The following is an 18,687-nucleotide window of genomic DNA, read 5'->3' as shown; positions in this document are numbered from 1 at the left end:
CTTCTGGAAAGCACCAAAGGCTATCCGGGCAATGCATGATTCACAAAACTTCAGGCGCGCTTTAAAAACATACCTCTTCAGGGAGGTATACCATATCTCCTAAATCAAACCCCTCTGTATGCCGCATGAGAACATGCTCCCTGACCTATTGACTGCAATCCCTGCTAGCCAGCATTAACTGCCCCCTGCAGTCACACAGTTTCTGCCTTCACACAGCATAATGTCTGACCATTGCTCTGGTTCCCACTCAGGTAAAGGTTCATGGAGTTCTGTTTGAACCTGTTGATCATCTCCAAGAAGGATGGCTCAGTCCGCCCCATGATGAACCAGAAATGCCTGAACCAGTATATCCATCCTCGCCATTTACAAATGGGTTCCCTCTGCTGTGTGATAGCTTTCACAGAGGACAATGAGTTCCTATTCTGGGGAACATTTGGGATAGTTACCTGCACATTCCCATCTCCTTACTATAGGGTTCCTCCACCTTGTGGTTCAGTCTGATGATTTCCAGTTTGTGGCGTTTCCATTTGGGTTGGCCATGGCTCTTTGTGAGGAGCAATATGTTTACATATCTCGTCAAACAAGAAAGTAAGAGTTGCCCTGCCCCTTTTATAGCATTTTAACCATGCCCCCACATTTTTTATATAGATTAATAACCACGCCCCCACACCCTTTTATAGCATAATAACTAGGCCCCCACACTATTTTTAGGTTAATAGTACCTTATATAGTCAAATTACATGCCCCTTCCACACCCACATTAGCATAACTAATTGTTCCCACCCCACAGCTGACCCACCCACAAATTAGCATAACTTAGCAGTTCAGTCCCAGCTTCTGGTGATAACCCCTCCCTATGATGTATTATTATACTTTGGAGTTATGCAGCCATTACATCCGCCATGTAATGTTTGGTAATGGGATTATCCAGCTCCAAGGCTTCTTATATGCAGCCCTCTCCATTTTTTATTCAGCTGTTATACTTTTATTGAAAATTATTTACTTCTGTGTCTTATGATTGAAATTCACACAGCAGACGAATAGAAAGGTTTAAAATCTTTATTGATCACTCAGCAGGATACAGAATAAAACAAAAGGTAATTGCTGTTCATAGAGGCACTTATACCGCCCAAATATCTAGATGTTCAGTATAATTTACAATGTTAATCGTGTTGTTTGCAGTAATGGAAGAGTTCTTTCTTTAGGTAGTAAACTTTCCTGTGTTATTCTGGGAGATGCAGAAGGGAATGCTGGGGTTCTGCGCTGCGGCTGGGCGGATTCAGAAGTAGTATTCAAATCTCGAGGTATTACAAGGAAGCATGCACATCTACCCTCAGATCTGGAGAAAGATTAACCAGGAAGCACAGATAAGATTGGCAAGATAATGTCTTACCATACAACTCTGTTTTTCAGTCTGTGGTTCCAGGTAGCTCTGCTCCATCGTCTGAGAATCGCGGTACAATGATCGTCCTTCTGTCATCCCAATCCCCACAGTTGGGCATCAAGTTTGTTAGGGAAATTCAACGGTTTCCTGATATGCTGTCGGGCTCCAAAGTATAGAGGTAAGTGACCGGTCAGGAGGATGCAGACACACACAGACCATGATGTTATGTGGTTTATTATGCCATATGCTAATCCTATATAAGATTTTACAAAGTGAGTGGCTTTATGCCAAATACACTTAAAAATACAATTAATAAGTAGAGATGAGCGAACGTGTTCGGCCACGCCCCTTTTTCGCCCGAATACCGCGAACTCCGAGTACTTCCGTACTCGGGCGAAAAAGTTCGGGGGGCGCCGTGGCGGCACGGGGGGTAGCAGTGGGGAGTGGGGGGGAGAGGGAGAGAGAGAGGGCTCCCCCCTGTTCCCCGCTGCTACCCCCCGCACGGCCACGCCTCTCCCCGCCCCCCGGCGCCCCCCGAACTTTTTCGCCCGAGTACGGAAGTACTCGGAGTTCGCGGTATTCGGGCGAAAAAGGGGCGTGGCCGAACACGTTCGCTCATCTCTATTAATAAGTATACATAGCAGTTTCTTAATACACATCAGTATACTATGGAAATACCCAATTTCATGTCCATGCATGGAAAACTATTGCGATTTTCCACTCATGGAGGAGAAATCATAGCATGTGGCAATTCTGCACTGGCTACGCATGGACAGCTTTTATTGAAGTCAATGGAAGCCGTCTGTCCCGTGGCCCTTCTGCAATCATTGCAGAAAGGTCATGGGGTCCACCTCCTCGCCTAGCGATGGCGCGGAATAATCTGCACTGTGCATGTGCGCCGACAGAACCACCTGCTCTCTATAGCCCTAGATATTCCACTTCTAGGACTAGATGATCAATATCCTTTATGGAACAACCATTTTGACTGTTGTAGCTTGCGTTGACAGTTAAACACTCCCATCTCCAAGACTTTTCCCAAGCTACACTAGTTCTATGGAGTACACTACCCCAGATAATACACACTTTTATGGGTATCCTAAAAACAAAACTCTTTACCCTAATTTAATGCCTCTCTCCTTACACCGCTTCTACATTCTCTGGATTTGGGCTTACACTTGCAATGTGTATCCATCAATGAATCACAGACAGCGCTCAGCTGTCATTCAATGGCTGAACGCTGCCTGTGATTGGCTGAGCGCTCAGCCAATAAGACCAGCGCTTTTTGGGGACGGGGTTTTATCAATCCCCTGCCTGCAGAACACAGAAGAAGGCTGCCATGCCAGAGAGAAAAGCTGGACTCATCTTCTAGGTGAGTATAATTTTTTAAAACTTATTTTTACAGCTAGTGCTGATTTTTTGGGGAAAGGCTCATATTTTAAGCCCTTCCCTGAAAAATCATTGCTGCGGGGGTTGCCTGCAATCCACTTCTTTCAATGGGGTCGCAGTAGTGCTGGCCCCATTGAAAGCAATGGGATAGCATCACGGACTTCTGCCATAGCTGTGGCAAAGGATTCCTTCATCCCCGCGGTCCCCTGTAACAGAAGTCTGCAATGTACTCCCTATGTTTTCAATGGGGCTGACGCTGATTCAGATATTGCTGATTTTTTTCTCAGCTTTGCGAAACTTAAGAATAAAAATCGCAAATGAGTATGGAACCATTGAAAATCATTTGTTTCATAATCATCGCCCTCGTATCGCAAGAAATAGTATCGCTAGTGGGTAGGCACTAGAGATGAGCGAGCATACTCGGTAAGGCAAATTACTCAAGCGAGTATCAGCATTTGTGAGTAACTGCCTGCTCATCCAAAAAGATTTGGGGGTGGCGGGGGGTTTTGAAAGAGCAGGCAGTTACTTGAAAATGCTGATACTCGCTCGAGTAATTTGCCTTACCGAGTATGCTCTCACATCTCTAGTAGGCACCCTTAAACATATGTGAGTGGGTTTCTTAAATGCTAGCAATTACTTAATGCTAGTCTCTTAGTTTATCATTCTAGGTGGGCTGGTCTATAGTGGAGTGCAGGGATAAAACATCCCTTCTGTGCTGCCTGACGATGAAAAGGAAAGTTCAGACTTTTTCTGGTACAACAATATTAATTATGTTTATTTTTTATTGCTTAGTCTATGTTATGGAAAGAGAGGGCTTTTTTAAAATTTATTTTTCTTTAATTTGACTAACTCCACATTTTTTAGTCCTCTTAGGGAACTTGATCTTGCAATTGTTTGAGCACCTCTACAATATACTGCAATACTTCAGTCATTGTAATTTTAACATTCACATATTAATTAAACAGGAAGGGCTTAATATGGTCAACTACATGGCAGCTCTGCAAACTTCCCATATACTCAGGGCTACCATGGCAAGCATCAGCACCCGACAACCACATTAAGGGGGTGATGGTGAATCCAGCAGACATTTACACGCCGCTGTTAGGATTGGCAGTGTAAGTAAACTGTTAACCAGCTGTGATCAGAGCTAGATGCGATCATGTTTGTTTGCAGTGGGTGTCAGCGGTTTCAGCCCATAAGTTTAGCTTATAGATCTAAGGCCTCATGTCCACGGGGAAAATCAGGCCAGCGTGGGTATTTGCTGTGGATTTCCACAGTGGATTTACTGTGTTTGAGCTTTGAATTTCCTTATTGGCATGTGGGAGACCGCGGGTTGCGTTTTTTTTTCATTCGCGGATGCACTGCAAATGGAAAAGAAGCCAAACCCCAAATAGTTGTCCAACCCCCTGGCCAATGCCTAGGAGCCATTTTACTTTACTTTCAGCATTGTACTCAGCAGGATGGCTGTCTCTAATGCCACTAGAAAGGCCCTTATTTCATGGCTGCTCTACTCCACATTTGTGGAGGATGACTCAGTAACAGAGGAGGAGGAAGTGTTGGCGGCGATACCCAAAAAACGCCGGTTTTGGGTGCATCCAGTAGTTAGGCAGCACCCTGAAGAGGGGCATTTTGCCACGCTATACCAGGACCTGCGGCTGGACGAAGAGAAATTTTCTGCTTTCTGCAGAATGTCAGTTGGCATATTCGACTCCCTTCTGGAGCTGCTGCATTCCCATCTTTCGCGTAAGGACACTAATATGTGGAAGTCCATATGTGAATATTTTCATTTAAATTAGGTGTTGTCCTATTTACCCTTCCCCATAGTATTTGCATGACCGCAGCCAGGTAACGCAGGTCGGCATCTCTAGTTGTGGTAATGCAGGTAAGCATGCCTAGGTGTGGTAACACAGTAAACATGCCGAGGTGCGATAATATAGCTAAGAATACCTAGGTGCGCTAATGCAGGTAAACATGCCGGGCTGGGGTAATGCTTTTAGGCATGCTACCTGCATTACCATTGTCCTTTATGCTTTGTTGACTTACATGCTTTCTCATTCAGCTATTTTCACATGTCTAAAATATTATCTTTCTTCTTGTTACAGATTCCTGGCCACAGGCAGCTCGTTTGCTGCCATGCACTTCAAATTTTTGCTTGGCCATCGTGCAATTACCCGCATTGTGACGGGGATGTACAAAGTCATCTGGGAACATTTAAAGAGAACCCAATTTCTGCCTCCCAGCAAGCAGCAATGGTTTGCTATTGCTGACAGATTTCAGCAAGCTGCGCAGTTTCCTAGCTGCATTGGGGCCTTGGATGGAAAACACATTTGTGTTAAGAGGCCGCCTCATTCAGGGTCCCGATATTTTAATTAAAAACATTACTGTGCGCCACATGGTGGTTGGCGACAGTGACTACCAGTTTGTAATGATGGATATCAAGGCTTATGGAAGCTCTGCTGATGCTCGCATCTTCAGAGCTTCCAGAATCGGCCAGCAGCTTCTTGCCAAGCAGCTGGCCCTGCCAGAGCCACAGTTGCTGCCTGTTTCTTCAGGTCTAACAGCCCCATTTGTAATGGTCACGGACGAGGGCTTTGGGCTAATAGAAGCACAGCTGCACCCTATGAGACAGGAGAAATCTTTAATCAAGAGATTAGTTATCTGGCTCTACATTAAGCCATATTAGAATAGGATTTGGCCTACATCGGCAATTGATAAAGGATTGAGACACATGCGTTAACATTATATGCATGTCTCTCTTATTTATCCCTCTCTGTGTGCTGACATGACACGTCGATAGAGGTCAATATAGTAACCAAATCGGACTGAGACTTATGTATTGACAATGTATTCATGAGTCTCATTCTGTCTATTGTGTCTAGATGATAACACATTGATTGAAGTTGATGATTCTATAATCTGCCTCATCACACATAGGAGCCTTTAAACAATTATCAATCATTGACTCAGTATCTAATTGTGGCTCACAAGTGAGAAGCAACAGGCTCTTCCTGAATCTCCCTGCTATGTGATGATTTAAAATATAAAGCAGAGTGATCTATTGTCTAAACCAGACTATTCAGGAGGGCATTAGTGCTCCCACTTTAATGCTCTATCATATCATCAAGCCCACTTATTGATCCATCCCTGTGTTACGGAGGACATCATTGTCCGTGTTTGAATAAATCAATGCAGATGATAGGCCTTCTCTATCTATTCTTACTAGCATAGATAATATTCTAACACATCCTATCACGCACACATTTTTTTACAACTATATTGAATAAAAGCTAAGTTTTATTTAGTGGTTCCCGTCGGTGAAAAAGGTCTCATACTGAAAGTTTAAAGAAAGTAAAGTTTATTTAGAATAAGTTTTACAAGTTCAAGGTAAGTAGGTAAGAAATATTTTGTGGAAATAGGAGACCCTCACAAAAAAGACAGCCAGAATCTAATAAAGCACCCCAATGGTTGTATGTAAGGAAGTTTTCTGGTTCTCCGCCATGAGGAGTCTCAATGTTAACATGATGAATTTTCAAGAAATCTGCAATTCAGCAACAATAAACATAAAAAAAAACTTAGAGATTATTACATCTATTACTTAAACATGTCTGCATCCCCCCGCACCTAATCAGAAAACCTTCTGGCCAAGAACATTGCTTTATCTGTACCAAGGACATTTAGGCCTCATGTCCACGGGTGGATCGGATTTCACACTCTCGGAAGATCACAGATGCAATGGTGTATCGGCACGGGTGCACTGCAGATCATCTGCAAGGAAAAAATCCGCAACTCCACCTCCCTAATTGATTAAAAAAGGCATTCAAATCCACAGTGCATCTGCAATAGTATTTGTGGATGCACTGCATATCGTCTGCACCCATTGACTTCTATTGAACTCATCCAGATGGAATCCGGGCTGAAAAAGAGCATGATGCAATTTGTTTTCCACAACAAACCGTCCGCAAATCAAATTCGCATGCTTAACCACTTCCCTACCGATGACGCAAGGGTATGTCATGGGCGTGAGGTACTTCCCGCAAAATGACGTACCCTTACGTCATAGGGATAGCGCAAGATCATGACAAATCTCACGCTATCCCGCAGCGGGAGTCGGCTGTTAGTGATAGCCGACCTCCCGCTGCAACAGAAGGGGGGGGGGGGTTAGGAGATGAGTCCCCCGCTGTTAACCCCTTCCCTGCTGCGAACTATGTAGATCACGGCATGGGAAGGGTTCACAGAGGGAGCGCGCCAGATACCGGCGTCCTGTATTGCCAAAGCCTGTGATCGTTCTATAAGCGATAAGGCATGGCAGGACAAAAGTCCTGCCATGCCTTATCACAGCGATCATCAGTGCTGTGCTTTAAGTTCCCAAGAGGGACACAAATACTGTAAAAAAAGATAATAAAGATGTACAAAAAAGTAAAATGTAAAAAAAAAAATGCAAAAAACATTTAAGATGCTTTTTCTCATATTAACATAAAAATGGTTAAAAAAAATTTAAATCCCACATATCCATAACTAATTTTTAGCATTCTGCCTCCCAAAAAATGCAATAAAAATGATCAAAAAAGTTATATATTCCCCAAAATGGTATCAATAAAAACTACAGCTTGTCTTGCAAAAAATAAGCCCTTACAGAGCTCCGTACATAGAAAATTAAAACAGTTACAGGACTTTGAATGCAGTGATTTAGAAAAAAAAAAAGATTTCCAAAAAAAAGGGTTTTTATCACAGAAAAGAGGAAAAACCTAAAAAAATACAAGAATTTTGGTATCGTTGTAATCGTACCGACCCGCAGAAAAAATGTATTGTATCATTTATGCTGCATGATTAACGCTGTTAAAAAAAAAAAATCTATGGCAGAATTGATGCGTTTTCTCTCCCTGTTATAATAAAAAAAATTAAAGTTTTACAATATAGTCAATGTACCCAAAAATGGCACCATCAAAAACTACAGTTCGCCATGCAAAAAAACAAGCCCTTATACTGCCGCTACGACAGAAAAGTAAAAAAGTTATGGCTTTTGAAAAATGGATATAAAAATCCGCCAAAAATCGTTGCATCCTTAAGCCCAAAATAGGGGTTAAATTTAGTTGCGGAAGCCTATGCTTCCCTATGGGCACATTGAATTGTGGATCTTCCGCGCGGGTGACCCGTGTGGATACCACAAATCAAATCCGCCTGTGAACATTGGGCCTAAACTTGTAGCTGTTTTGCTGCAGGAAGCAGACAGCTCGGTTGTGGTGAAAATGTATAAAAGTGGCTATTTGCAGCCCGCCATCTTGTATTCGAACAGCCACGATGTTCAATGTATAAATTATAAGGATTCAAGAATCAATTTTATTTGTTTGATCTGATCCTATTTGAGGAATGGCCACTTACGGCTGTGACCTTGATATTCTCAATACAAATATACAAGCAATAGATGATACTAAGTATAAAAGACAGGAGAAGGCTCTGGAGAGTTAGAAGCATGTTCAAAGAGTTGGAAGTGTTCAAACAAAGGCTGGACAAATATCTGTCTGGGATGATTTAGTAAATCCTGCACCGAGCAGGGGGTTGGACCAGATGACCCTGGAGGTCCCTTCCTACTCTACCATTCTATGATTCTATGTTGGACCTGTGATGGGGAATGCCCTCCCACAGTGTGGTTCCCAAGAGGCCCCTGTTCTCTGACTTTTCACCTCTGCTTCTCCGTTTGATGCCCAAAGCAGATGAAGTATACCTAAGGCTCTTGGTGATGTGATTATTGATGTAACCATTGATTAAGAATCGTTTACAAAACATATATGCAGTATCACCTATTTTATGTAACTTTATTTATTTTATCATTTATTTACTTGTATTAATAAATTGTGTTGTATCAACTGTTGTATGCAGGAGAAATCATTGAAGATGATGGAGGGAAGGCAAACCTATTAAATAGTTTCTTTTCAAGCGTATTCACAAACGAAAAGGAAATGCCACACGAGATGCAGGAGAATAAAATGAACCCCTCTAAAAATATCTCACACCTAACGAAGGAGGAGGGGCGGAACTGGTTAAAGAAGATTAAAAATCGATAAATCGCCAGGCCCAGATGGAATACACCCCCAAGGGTACTAAGGGAACTAAGTGATGTGATAGCTAGGCCGCTATATCTAATATTTGTGGATACTATCAAGACCGGGGTTGTACCATTGGATTGGCGCATTGCCAACGTAGTTCCAATTTACAAAAAGGGGGTCCAAAAGTGAGCCTGGTAACTACAGGCCGGTAAGTCTCACTTCAGTAACTGGAAAAATATTCGAGGGGTTTCTGAGAGACACCATCGAAGAATACCTCAAGGAGAACAACGGAATAACTCCTCACCAGCATGGATTCATGAAGGGTAGATCATGTCAGACCAATCTGATCAGCTTCTACGATCAAGTAAGCTCTAGGCTGGACCTGGGAGAGTCTATTGATCTCGTATATCTGGACTTCTCTAAAGCATTTGACACCGTGCCGCATAATAGGCTGATATATAAAATGAGGCAGCTCGGACTGGACGAAAACGTGTGTATTTGGGTAAACAATTGGCTCAGAGAAAGAAAGCAGAGGGTGGTAATAAATGGCTCATACTCTGATTGGGCCACCACTGCTAGCGGGGTGCCACAGGGTTCAGTATTAGGCCCCATTCTGTTCAATATATTTATCAACGACCTGATAGAGGGGCTGCACAGTAAAATATCAATATTTGCAGATGACACAAAATTATACAATATAATCAATGCAACAGAGGACAAGGTGCGGTTACAAATGGACCGAGATAAGCTGGGGGATCGGGCAGAAAAATGCCAAATGAAGTTCAATGTTGATAAATGAAAGGTTATGCACATGGGCAGGAGAAACGGATGTCACCAATATACACTAAATGGGAAAGTGATATGGAAAGGGACCTGGGGGTACTAGTGGATTGTAGACTAAACTGGAGTAACCAATGCCAGTCAGCTGCTGCAAAGGCTAATAGGGTCTTGAGGTGCATTAAAAGAGGTATAGGGGTGAGGGACGAGAACATTATCCTCCCACTATATAAGGCACTTGCCAGTATGGAATACTGCGCACAGTTCTGGTCACCGGTGCTCAGGAAAGATGTTACAGTGCTTGAGGGGGTTCAAAGACGGGCAACTAAACTAATACATGGAATGAAAGGACTGGAATACCCAGAGAGGCACCAAAACTGGGATTATTTACCCTGGAAAAAAGACGGCTAAGGGGTGATCAAATAACTATGTATAAATACATTAGGGGACAATACAAGGATCTCTCCCGCGATCTGTTTATACCCAGGACTGCGACAGTAACGAGAGGGCATCCACTTATTCTAGAAGAAAGCAGGTTTCATCGCCAACACACAAAAGGGTTCTTTACTGTAAGAGCAGTTAGACTGTGGAACTCTCTGCCTGAGGAGGTGGTGATGGCAAAATCCATAGATGAGTTTAAAAGGGGACTTGATGTCTTTCTGGAGCGGAAGGATATTACAGGATATAAATCTTAGGTTAATTGTTAATCCGGGTATACAGCTGGTAGGAACTATTAGGTTGATCCAGGGATTAGTCTGATTGCCATTAGGGAGAAGGAATTTTTCCCCCAAAAGGGTTAATTGGCTCCTGCCTCTTGGGGTTTCTTGCCTTCCTCTGGATCAACAACACAGGAGGATAAACAGGCTGGACTAGATGGACATTGTCTTCATTTGGCCTTACATACTATGTTACTATGTAACTCACTTGTCCTTCTTTAAAGCTGTATCCAAACTTGTTGCCTTTTAAGTTGACAATACACTCTGTACATTGTGCAGTGGCCTAGATTTATTTGGCAGGCTTAGTATAATTAATTTCAGTAAGACTCAGCCTGCAGTACCAACCCAAACCACTGCGCAATGTACAGAGCTGCCTGCTTCCTGCAAAACAAAAAAAAACACCTAGAAGTAGGACATTCCCTTTAAGAAATACAAAGAGAATGCAAAACAATAATACAATAATATATTCCAGAGGTTATTCCATATAAGCAATTGGTTATTGCAAAGCTATTTTGCCTATTGATTATAAAGGGAGATTCAAAGGTCAGGGCCACCCAGCATATCTTCTGAACAAAAAAAGAGATACAAGTAAGAAACTTTGTAAAACAATTAGATAGTTGGGTGCAAAGCGTTTTTCCCTTGTGGTAGTGCTTATTGGCCATCTTGTTGGCAGTCATCTTAGCCTAAAACATTTCAATAGAAAAAGGATCATGGAATAGATGATATAAAGGCAGACATTATCGGAAATTTGTAGGCGCAGTCATTTTTTTCAATACCTCCAATCATTTTGGAGTTATGGATGATGTGATCTTGAGTATTAATAAAGTTATGTAAAATTATGTAGTATTGAGGACACTAATTGCATGACTTTTCAGGTACCTGAAGATGCTCTTAACAATCCAGAACACAAATGAGATCATCTTGACGCTCAGTAATAGAAGTTCACATGAAGTGGCCAAGGCTTTCAATCAAAATAACCGAAGAAGACAGCAAGATTCAAAATATTAATATGGTTTCTTCCCTGCGTAACTTTTTTCTAAGCTCAAAAGGTTTTGATTTCCAAGGAAATATTTCCCACATTCTGAACATGAACACGGGTTCTCCAATCTGTGAGTTCTCTGATGGTTAACAAAATCTAGTTTATCTGTAAAATATTGTCAACAGTCTGAAGAAGAAAATGGCTTCTCCCTTGCGTGAATTCTCTGATGTTTAACTTGAGTTGATTTATGGGTAAAACACTTCCCACATTCTGAACAGGAAAATGGCTTCTCTCCTGTGTGAATTCTCTGATGTTTAACTAGATAGTTTTTCTGAATAAAACACTTCCCACACTCTGAACAAGAAAATGGCTTCTCACCTGTGTGAATTTTCTGATGTTCAACAAGATTTGCTTTATAGGTAAAACACTTCCCACATTCTGAACAGGAAAATGGCTTCTTTCCTGTGTGAATTTTCTGATGTTCAACAAGATTTGATTTATAAGTAAAACACTTCCCACATTCTAAACAGGAAAATGGTTTTTCCCCTGTGTGAATTTTCTGATGTTTAACAAGATGTGATTTATCTATAAAACATTTTTCACATTCAGAACAAGAAAATGGCTTCTCCCCTGTATGAGCTATCTGATGTTTAACAAGATTTGATTTCTCTTTAAAACATTTTTCACATTCAGAACAAGAAAATGGCTTTTCCCCTATGTGAATTTTCTGATGTTGAACAAGATTTGTTTTACGGCTAAAATACTTCCCACATTCTGAACAAGAAAATGGCCTCTCTCCTGTGTGAATTCTCCGGTGTTTAACAAGATTTGCTTTATCTATAAAACATTTTTCACATTCTGAACAAGAAAATGGCCTCTCTCCTGTGTGAATTCTCTGATGTTCAACAAGATTTGCTCTATCTATAAAACTTTTTCCACATTCTGAACATGAAAATGGCCTCACTCCTGTGTGAATTCTCTGATGTCTAACAAGATGTGATTTTTGGGTATAGCATTTGCTACATTCTGAACATGAATATGACTTCTTCCCTGTGTCAACCGTTTCTTCTTCAACATCTCTTCTGTAAATGTTATGTTGCTTAGTATTTTGTGTTGAATCAAAAGATGGAACCTGTATAAAAGGATCAGCTGACAGATGTTTGCTGTGAAGGGCTGAGGGTACATCTGGGATAATGGCAGGCTCTTCATATGTATCTTGTATGATACCATCACCTTCCACTTTAAAACCTGAAAATAACAGAAGTCCCTCTGATCTCCTGGTGTCGTCATCTGCCAAGAATTAAACTGATTTTAGTATAACATTACAATTATATTATTATTTTATTACATTTCTGTATAAAATTGTCATACAAATTGTGAAAAAGACAGGTTACACAAACCCCGTGGGACTCCAAAGTGTATCAGTGGCTATCCGGTAGCTATTATGTATAAGGTTTTACTTATTTGAATGAGAGATTCGCGGACATCAGCAAACCTCCTAAAGAATCCAGGTTAGCCTCTAAATTAGCACACGTCCCTCCAGGTTTCTATTGGAGAGTCGGTAGATTCCGGTGTTTATTCCATTAGCATTGGACAATAGATACAATACAGGAAATGCTACGCAAGTCACAGGGCTCACACACAAATCTGCCTCCTTTCACAAGCATATGACACAGAGCCATGTTAACAGTATGAGTTACTTCTTATAACTGGACGACCAGAAGTGCATACATGTGTACATCCAAAAGAGAATGGCCACCAAACTATATCTGTGTACACGCCTGACCGGAAAGAGAGAGGGAAATTTTTAGATGCAATTGCGTGCACATGCTCTGCTCGCACATGTTATTCACACAGATTTAGGATACTTATTAATTAAAAGCATTTTATATGCATTAATACTCCAGAAACCGCATCCTTTTGTTTTTACCAAAAATCCAAAAATTCCTAAGGAACTACCCAGGACGCCCTATCACAGCCGAGATGAGTCTGATTGCCATTAGGGAGTCGGGAAGGAATTTTCCCCCAAATGGGCTAATTGGCTCCTACCTCTTGGGGTTTTTGCCTTCTCTGGATCAACAACATAGGAGGATAAACAGGCTAAACTATATGGACATGGTCTTCATTCGGCCTTACATATGATGTTACTTCCCCCCCACTCCATGCCACTTCGCTCTCTGCCCCACTCCATGCCGCTTCTCTCTCTCCCGCACTCCATGCCACTTCTCTTTCCCCCTCTCTCTGCCGATTCTCTCCCTCCTCCATGCCACTTCCCTCTCCCCCATCTCCCTCCATACTGATTCTCTCTCCCTCCCCCTCCTTGCTGCTTTTCTCTTCCACCTCCATGCCGCTTCTCTCTACCCCCTCACATGCCACTTTTCTCTCCCGTCTGTGGCGCTTTTTCTTTCCCTCTTCTACATACCATTTCTTTCTCACCCCTTCTCCATACCGCTTCTCTTTCCCCCCTCTAGACTGCTTCTCTCCCCATGCCACTTTTCTTTTCCCCTCCCCCTCTCAATGCTGCTTCTCTCTCCCCCTCCATGCTGCTTATTAATCCTCCCCTCTCCATGCCACTTCTCTTTCCCCAGCTCTCCATGCCCCTTCTCTCTCCTCAGCTCTTCATGCCACTTCACTCTCCCCTACTTTCCATTACGCTTCTCTCTCCATTGCTCTCCATGCCACTTCTCTCTCCACTGCTCTTAATGCCACTTCTCTCTCCCCTGCTCTCAATGCCATTTCTCTCTCCCCTGCTCTCAATGCCATTTCTCTCTCCCCTGCTCTCAATGCCACTTCTCTCTCCCCTGCTCTCTATGCCACTTCTCTCTCCCCTGCTCTCTATGCCACTTCTCTCTCCCCTGCTCTCTATGCCACTTCTCTCTCCCCTGCTCTCTATGCCACTTCTCTCTCCCCTGCTCTCTATGCCACTTCTCTCTCCCCTGCTCTCTATGCCACTTCTCTCTCCCCTGCTCTCTATGCCACTTCTCTCTCCCCTGCTCTCTATGCCACTTCTCTCTCCCCTGCTCTCTATGCCACTTCTCTCTCCCCTGCTCTCTATGCCACTTCTCTCTCCCCTGCTCTCTATGCCACTTCTCTCTCTCCTGCTCTCTATGCCACTTCTCTCTCTCCTGCTCTCTATGCCACTTCTCTCTCTCCTGCTCTCCATGCCAATTCTCTCTACCCAGCTCTCCATGCCAATTCTCTCTACCCAGCTCTCCATGCCACTTCTCTCTCCCCTGCTCTCCATGCCACTTCTCTCTCCCCTGCTCTCCATGCCACTTCTCTCTCCCCTGCTCTCCATGCCACTTCTCTCTCCCCTGCTCTCCATGCCACTTCTCTCCCCTGCTCTCCATGCCACTTCTCTCTCCCCTGCTCTCCATGCCACTTCTCTCTCCCCTGCTCTCCATGCCACTTCTCTCTCCCCTGCTCTCCATGCCACCTCTCTTTCCCCAGCTCTCCATGCCACTTCTCTTTCCATGTCCCTTCTCTCTCCCTCCCTCGGTCTATGCTGCTTCTCTCTCTCCCCCTCTCCATGTCCCCACCCCTTCTACATGCCACATTTTTCTTCCCCTCTACATGCCCCTTCTCCCCCCCTCCTTGCCACTTCTCTCTCACCCCCTTTCCCTGCCAATTCTCTCAGCACCATCTCTCTGTCACTTCTCTCTCCCTCCTCAAAGCTACTTCTCCCTCCTCGCTGCTTCTCTCTCCTTTCCTCTCTATATCGCTTCTCAACACCCCATGCTGCTTTACTAGCTCTCCATGACGCTCCTCTCCCCCCTCTCCATGCTGCTTCTATCTCCCACCTTTCCATGTCGCTTCTCTCTCCTCCCTCTCCATGCCGCTTCTCTCTCCTTCCTCTCCATGCCGCTTCCTTCCCTCCTCCATGCCGCTTTTCTCTACCCCATATCCATGCCGCTTGCCTCTCCATCCCTCTCCATGCCTCTTCTCTCTCCCTCCTCCTTTATGCCGCTTTTCTCTTCCACCTCCATGCTGCTTCTCTCTACCCCCTCACCATGCTGCTTTTATCTCCCATCTATGCAGCTTTTTCCTTCCCTCTTCTACATACCATTTCTTTCTCCCCTCCTTCTCCATACCGCTTCTCTTTCCGCCCTCCAGACTGCTTCTCTCCCCCATGCCACTTTTCTTTTGCCCTCCCCATCTCAATACCGCTTCTCTCTCCCTCTCCATGCTGCTTATTACTCCTATCGTCTCCATGCCACTTCTTTCCCCAGCTCTCCATGCAACTTCTCTTTCCCCTGCTCTCCATGCCGCTTCTCCCTCCCTTGCTCTCCATGCCGCTTCTTTCTCCCTTGCTCTCCATGACGCTTCTTTCTCCCTTGCTCTCCATGCCGCTTCTTTCTCCCTTGCTCTCCATGCCGCTTCTTTCTCCCTTGCTCTCCATGCCGCTTCTTTCTCCCTTGCTCTCCATGCCGCTTCTTTCTCCCTTGCTCTCCATGCCGCTTCTTTCTCCCTTGCTCTCCATGCCACTTCTCTCTCCCCAGCTTTCCATGCCACTTCTCTCTCCCCTGCTCTTTCTGCCACTTCTCTCCCTCGCTCTCCATGCCGGTTTTTCCCCTTCCCCTCCAGTGTGTGCATCTCTGTGACGGCTAACCGATATCGGGTTGTGATTCACAGCCTGTTATTGCTCTCGCAAACCATCAAAAACCCCTGGATGCGAGGCATTTTCACATGGAAAGAGCCTCAAATGAAGAAATACCACATAGCAGAGAGAGAGAGAGAGAGGCAGAGCTACAGGGGATCTCCTATTTATCTTCCCATATTTGGAGATATACGGGTGAGCCTAAAGGATTTTGCCAAAAGCGAGGGTGATAGTGGGCGGTGCTATAGGGGGTTCTCATAGTGTTTCCTTTTTAGCCAAGAGAGGGAAAGGGAACTAGAAGGCAGATCTCTCTAACTCCACCCACTCTTTTGGCCAGAGATAAATCACTGAGAACCTCCTTTAGCCCCACCCCTCTTTAACCCCACTCCCTCTTGCCCCTGCTCTCGGGGACACACTTTAGCTCCACCCCTTTATATCTCCAAATATGGGAAGATCTCGAGAAGATTCCCTGTAGCTCCCCCCCCCTCTCCCTTCATTATGGGGGATTCCTTATACAGCCCTGTCCACTCCCGGCTGAGCTCCAGCCCAGAGGTAAGACAGGGGGGTGGTGTGTGTGTTGTGTGTGTGTCAGCAGCTTCTTTCATAGCAGCGCTCCAGCCAGCAGTGACCTTCATACTCTCCCTAGAGAGAGATGCCACAAGAGTGTGAACCTCGCTTTGCAACACTTGAATCTGCATAACGGTGCTGCTGGCTGAAACGCTTCTAAAATTACCATAGGGAACTTTAACAGGGTCCGATGGGTCACTGAATGTACTGAATCAAATTTTTAGATTTTATGGCAAAGGTCAACATCTAATGAAATGAATGACACCAAAATCATCCTCCTAAGGTGAGGCAAATAGGTCAAAGTGTGCTGCAGGAAAAAGCCTGTAGGCTTATTTATATTAGATTTACAGTTTCCTAAGAGGTAATGTGATCTGTGTTCCCTACACATCCCTCATACTTCATCCTGCTGTAGTGTATTTTAATGTATTTTTAAAAACCCTCACCAAATGGTAGAATTGCTTTTAATGCAGCTTTACTTAATATGATAATATGATTGAATACTTGTATTATTTAATAGTTTTATAATTATATACAGTTTTATATAATTTTAGAATTTTTTTAATATCTTGGTATTATAGGTTTATTTTACTCATTTTTAATATTTCTATTAATTTAACGCACTTTTTATTGCATATTTTTTTTAAAATGATGCTCATAATTTTCTCCACCCTTGATTTTATAACTCTTTACAATTTGGATGCCTTTGGGACAAAAATAGCTTTTCTTGCCATATTCTATGATATATTATCCCATGAGGTTTATAAATGTGCTGCAGCTTCATTAATATGTATACTAAATCTGAATGTCTATTCAGACCGGCGTCTAGAAATGACCCGGAATTGAGTTTCGCCAGGCAAGCGCACATATATAATTTGAAGGCCATTTCTTTCGCCTAAGTGTCCATTATGTGTGTGGGATTTTGCTCATATGTGCCCCCAAGCATGGGCGCAAGCATGTACAAACGTCTGGGGGGAGCTGCTGATGCCTTCTGCTGCAACTACAGTCTGCCGATCATGAATAAAGACGCCTTTACAAGCCCGGCACCGCCATTATCAGTGGGCACACATATGTTTGTAGTCATTCACTGACCCAGCTGACTGTTACTTGTACTATGATGTGGGAAGTTCCTACTGAGCATGCCCAGTCCTTCTGGTTCCAGCAGCAGAGGAGAGGGACATGATAATGGTACTTGCACATGTGCGGAGGCAGCACTGGGGACGGGGGTCCAGGTCTGAAAGAGTGATTGGATGTTGCAGAGACCCTGACATAGTGCATGGGGTATCAGCTGGGGGCAGATGGAAGGAGCAGCTGAATGCAGAATGAGGATGGCTTCTCCTTACCCGGCGCCTGTGACTCTACCAAAATGCTATGGGGGGGAAATAACATAACTGCTTGTATAGCTTATTGCTGTATATTCCACGATTATTACAGAACTGCTGACTGATTTGTACTTATTGCAGCCTGCAGGCACACGGCGAAGGACCGTCCTGACCTCACTATCCACAGCATCAGGACAGGGATCTGCTCCTTTGTGCAAGGAGGAACAGGAGAAGCAGCGCCAGAACCCTACAGAATGACCCTCAGCAAACCCTGACAACACAGACTCTTCTCTACATGTAGTCTCACCTGGGGGGTCATCTGTAGGAATCTCCTCCTTACACGGCTGATCCCCCCTCACATGTGTCTCTGTAGCATCAATAGGGATCGGATCTTCCTCCAGTTTCACCAGCTGTGAAATAAATATTGTAAAAGTCATCACACAGTTGGAGAAGTCGTGTGGGAGGTTTTATATGGCCAGAAAAGGTCATTAATTAGTATGAGGAGCCGGAATGACATGACAGCAGTAGTGATCTGGGCCAAATAGCTGCAGGTCTCCTGTATAACTCCAACCTGTTGCTTCTTTATTCCAATCAGAAGTCTCCAGAACCAGAAAATAGTGATAAGATGCGGAGATCTAATGTCTGCGGTCGGCTGTAATCCTGCCATCTCCAGCTTTCTCATTACACATGTATCAATCATATAATAAGACTGAACACAAGACCTTCCCAGCCGTCCTACAGACCAGAGGGGAGATTTCATGAGACCTTCCATCTACCTGATCATCCTGTGGAAGAAGAGGCCGGGGACAACTCTCTGCTGCTGTTCTCTTACTGAATCTACCTGCAGAAAACACAGACAGCCACTGAATTTATTCTCTACATACAAATAATAAAGGCCGTGTGGATTTAGTCCTGTCT

The 18,687-nt window shown here is 43.8% G+C and overlaps 2 protein-coding genes across 2 annotated transcripts in view; both read right to left on the bottom strand.

Annotated features, from left to right (window-relative positions):
• LOC136624346 (oocyte zinc finger protein XlCOF7.1-like) overlaps positions 1-18,687 on the bottom strand; it is a 66,477-nt gene that overhangs the window by 44,720 nt on the left and 3,070 nt on the right. The window lies entirely within an intron of this gene.
• LOC136625007 (gastrula zinc finger protein XlCGF57.1-like) lies at positions 9,593-18,651 on the bottom strand. Its single transcript, XM_066598926.1, has 4 exons — positions 18,647-18,651; positions 18,546-18,600; positions 18,077-18,179; positions 9,593-12,576 (listed from the first exon to the last, which is right to left on the bottom strand). The coding sequence occupies exons 1-4, from the start codon at positions 18,649-18,651 to the stop codon at positions 11,465-11,467; spliced, it is 1,275 nt and encodes a 424-aa protein (XP_066455023.1). The 3' UTR covers positions 9,593-11,464.

Source organism: Eleutherodactylus coqui, chromosome 4 (genome assembly GCF_035609145.1).
Source record: "Eleutherodactylus coqui strain aEleCoq1 chromosome 4, aEleCoq1.hap1, whole genome shotgun sequence".
In the NCBI taxonomy this organism is placed as follows: domain Eukaryota; kingdom Metazoa; phylum Chordata; class Amphibia; order Anura; family Eleutherodactylidae; genus Eleutherodactylus; species Eleutherodactylus coqui.
Note: the sequence above shows the minus strand (reverse complement) of the source record. Positions and strands in the feature narration are given on the sequence as shown.

Coding starts and splice junctions, on each gene's coding strand:
- LOC136625007 (XM_066598926.1), bottom strand. Junction 18,180..18,545: donor TTCTTCCACAGGATGATCAG/GTAGATGGAAGG, acceptor TTTATTTCACAG/CTGGTGAAACTGGAGGAAGA. Junction 12,577..18,076: donor TCCTACAGATGACCCCCCAG/GTGAGACTACAT, acceptor AATTCTTGGCAG/ATGACGACACCAGGAGATCA.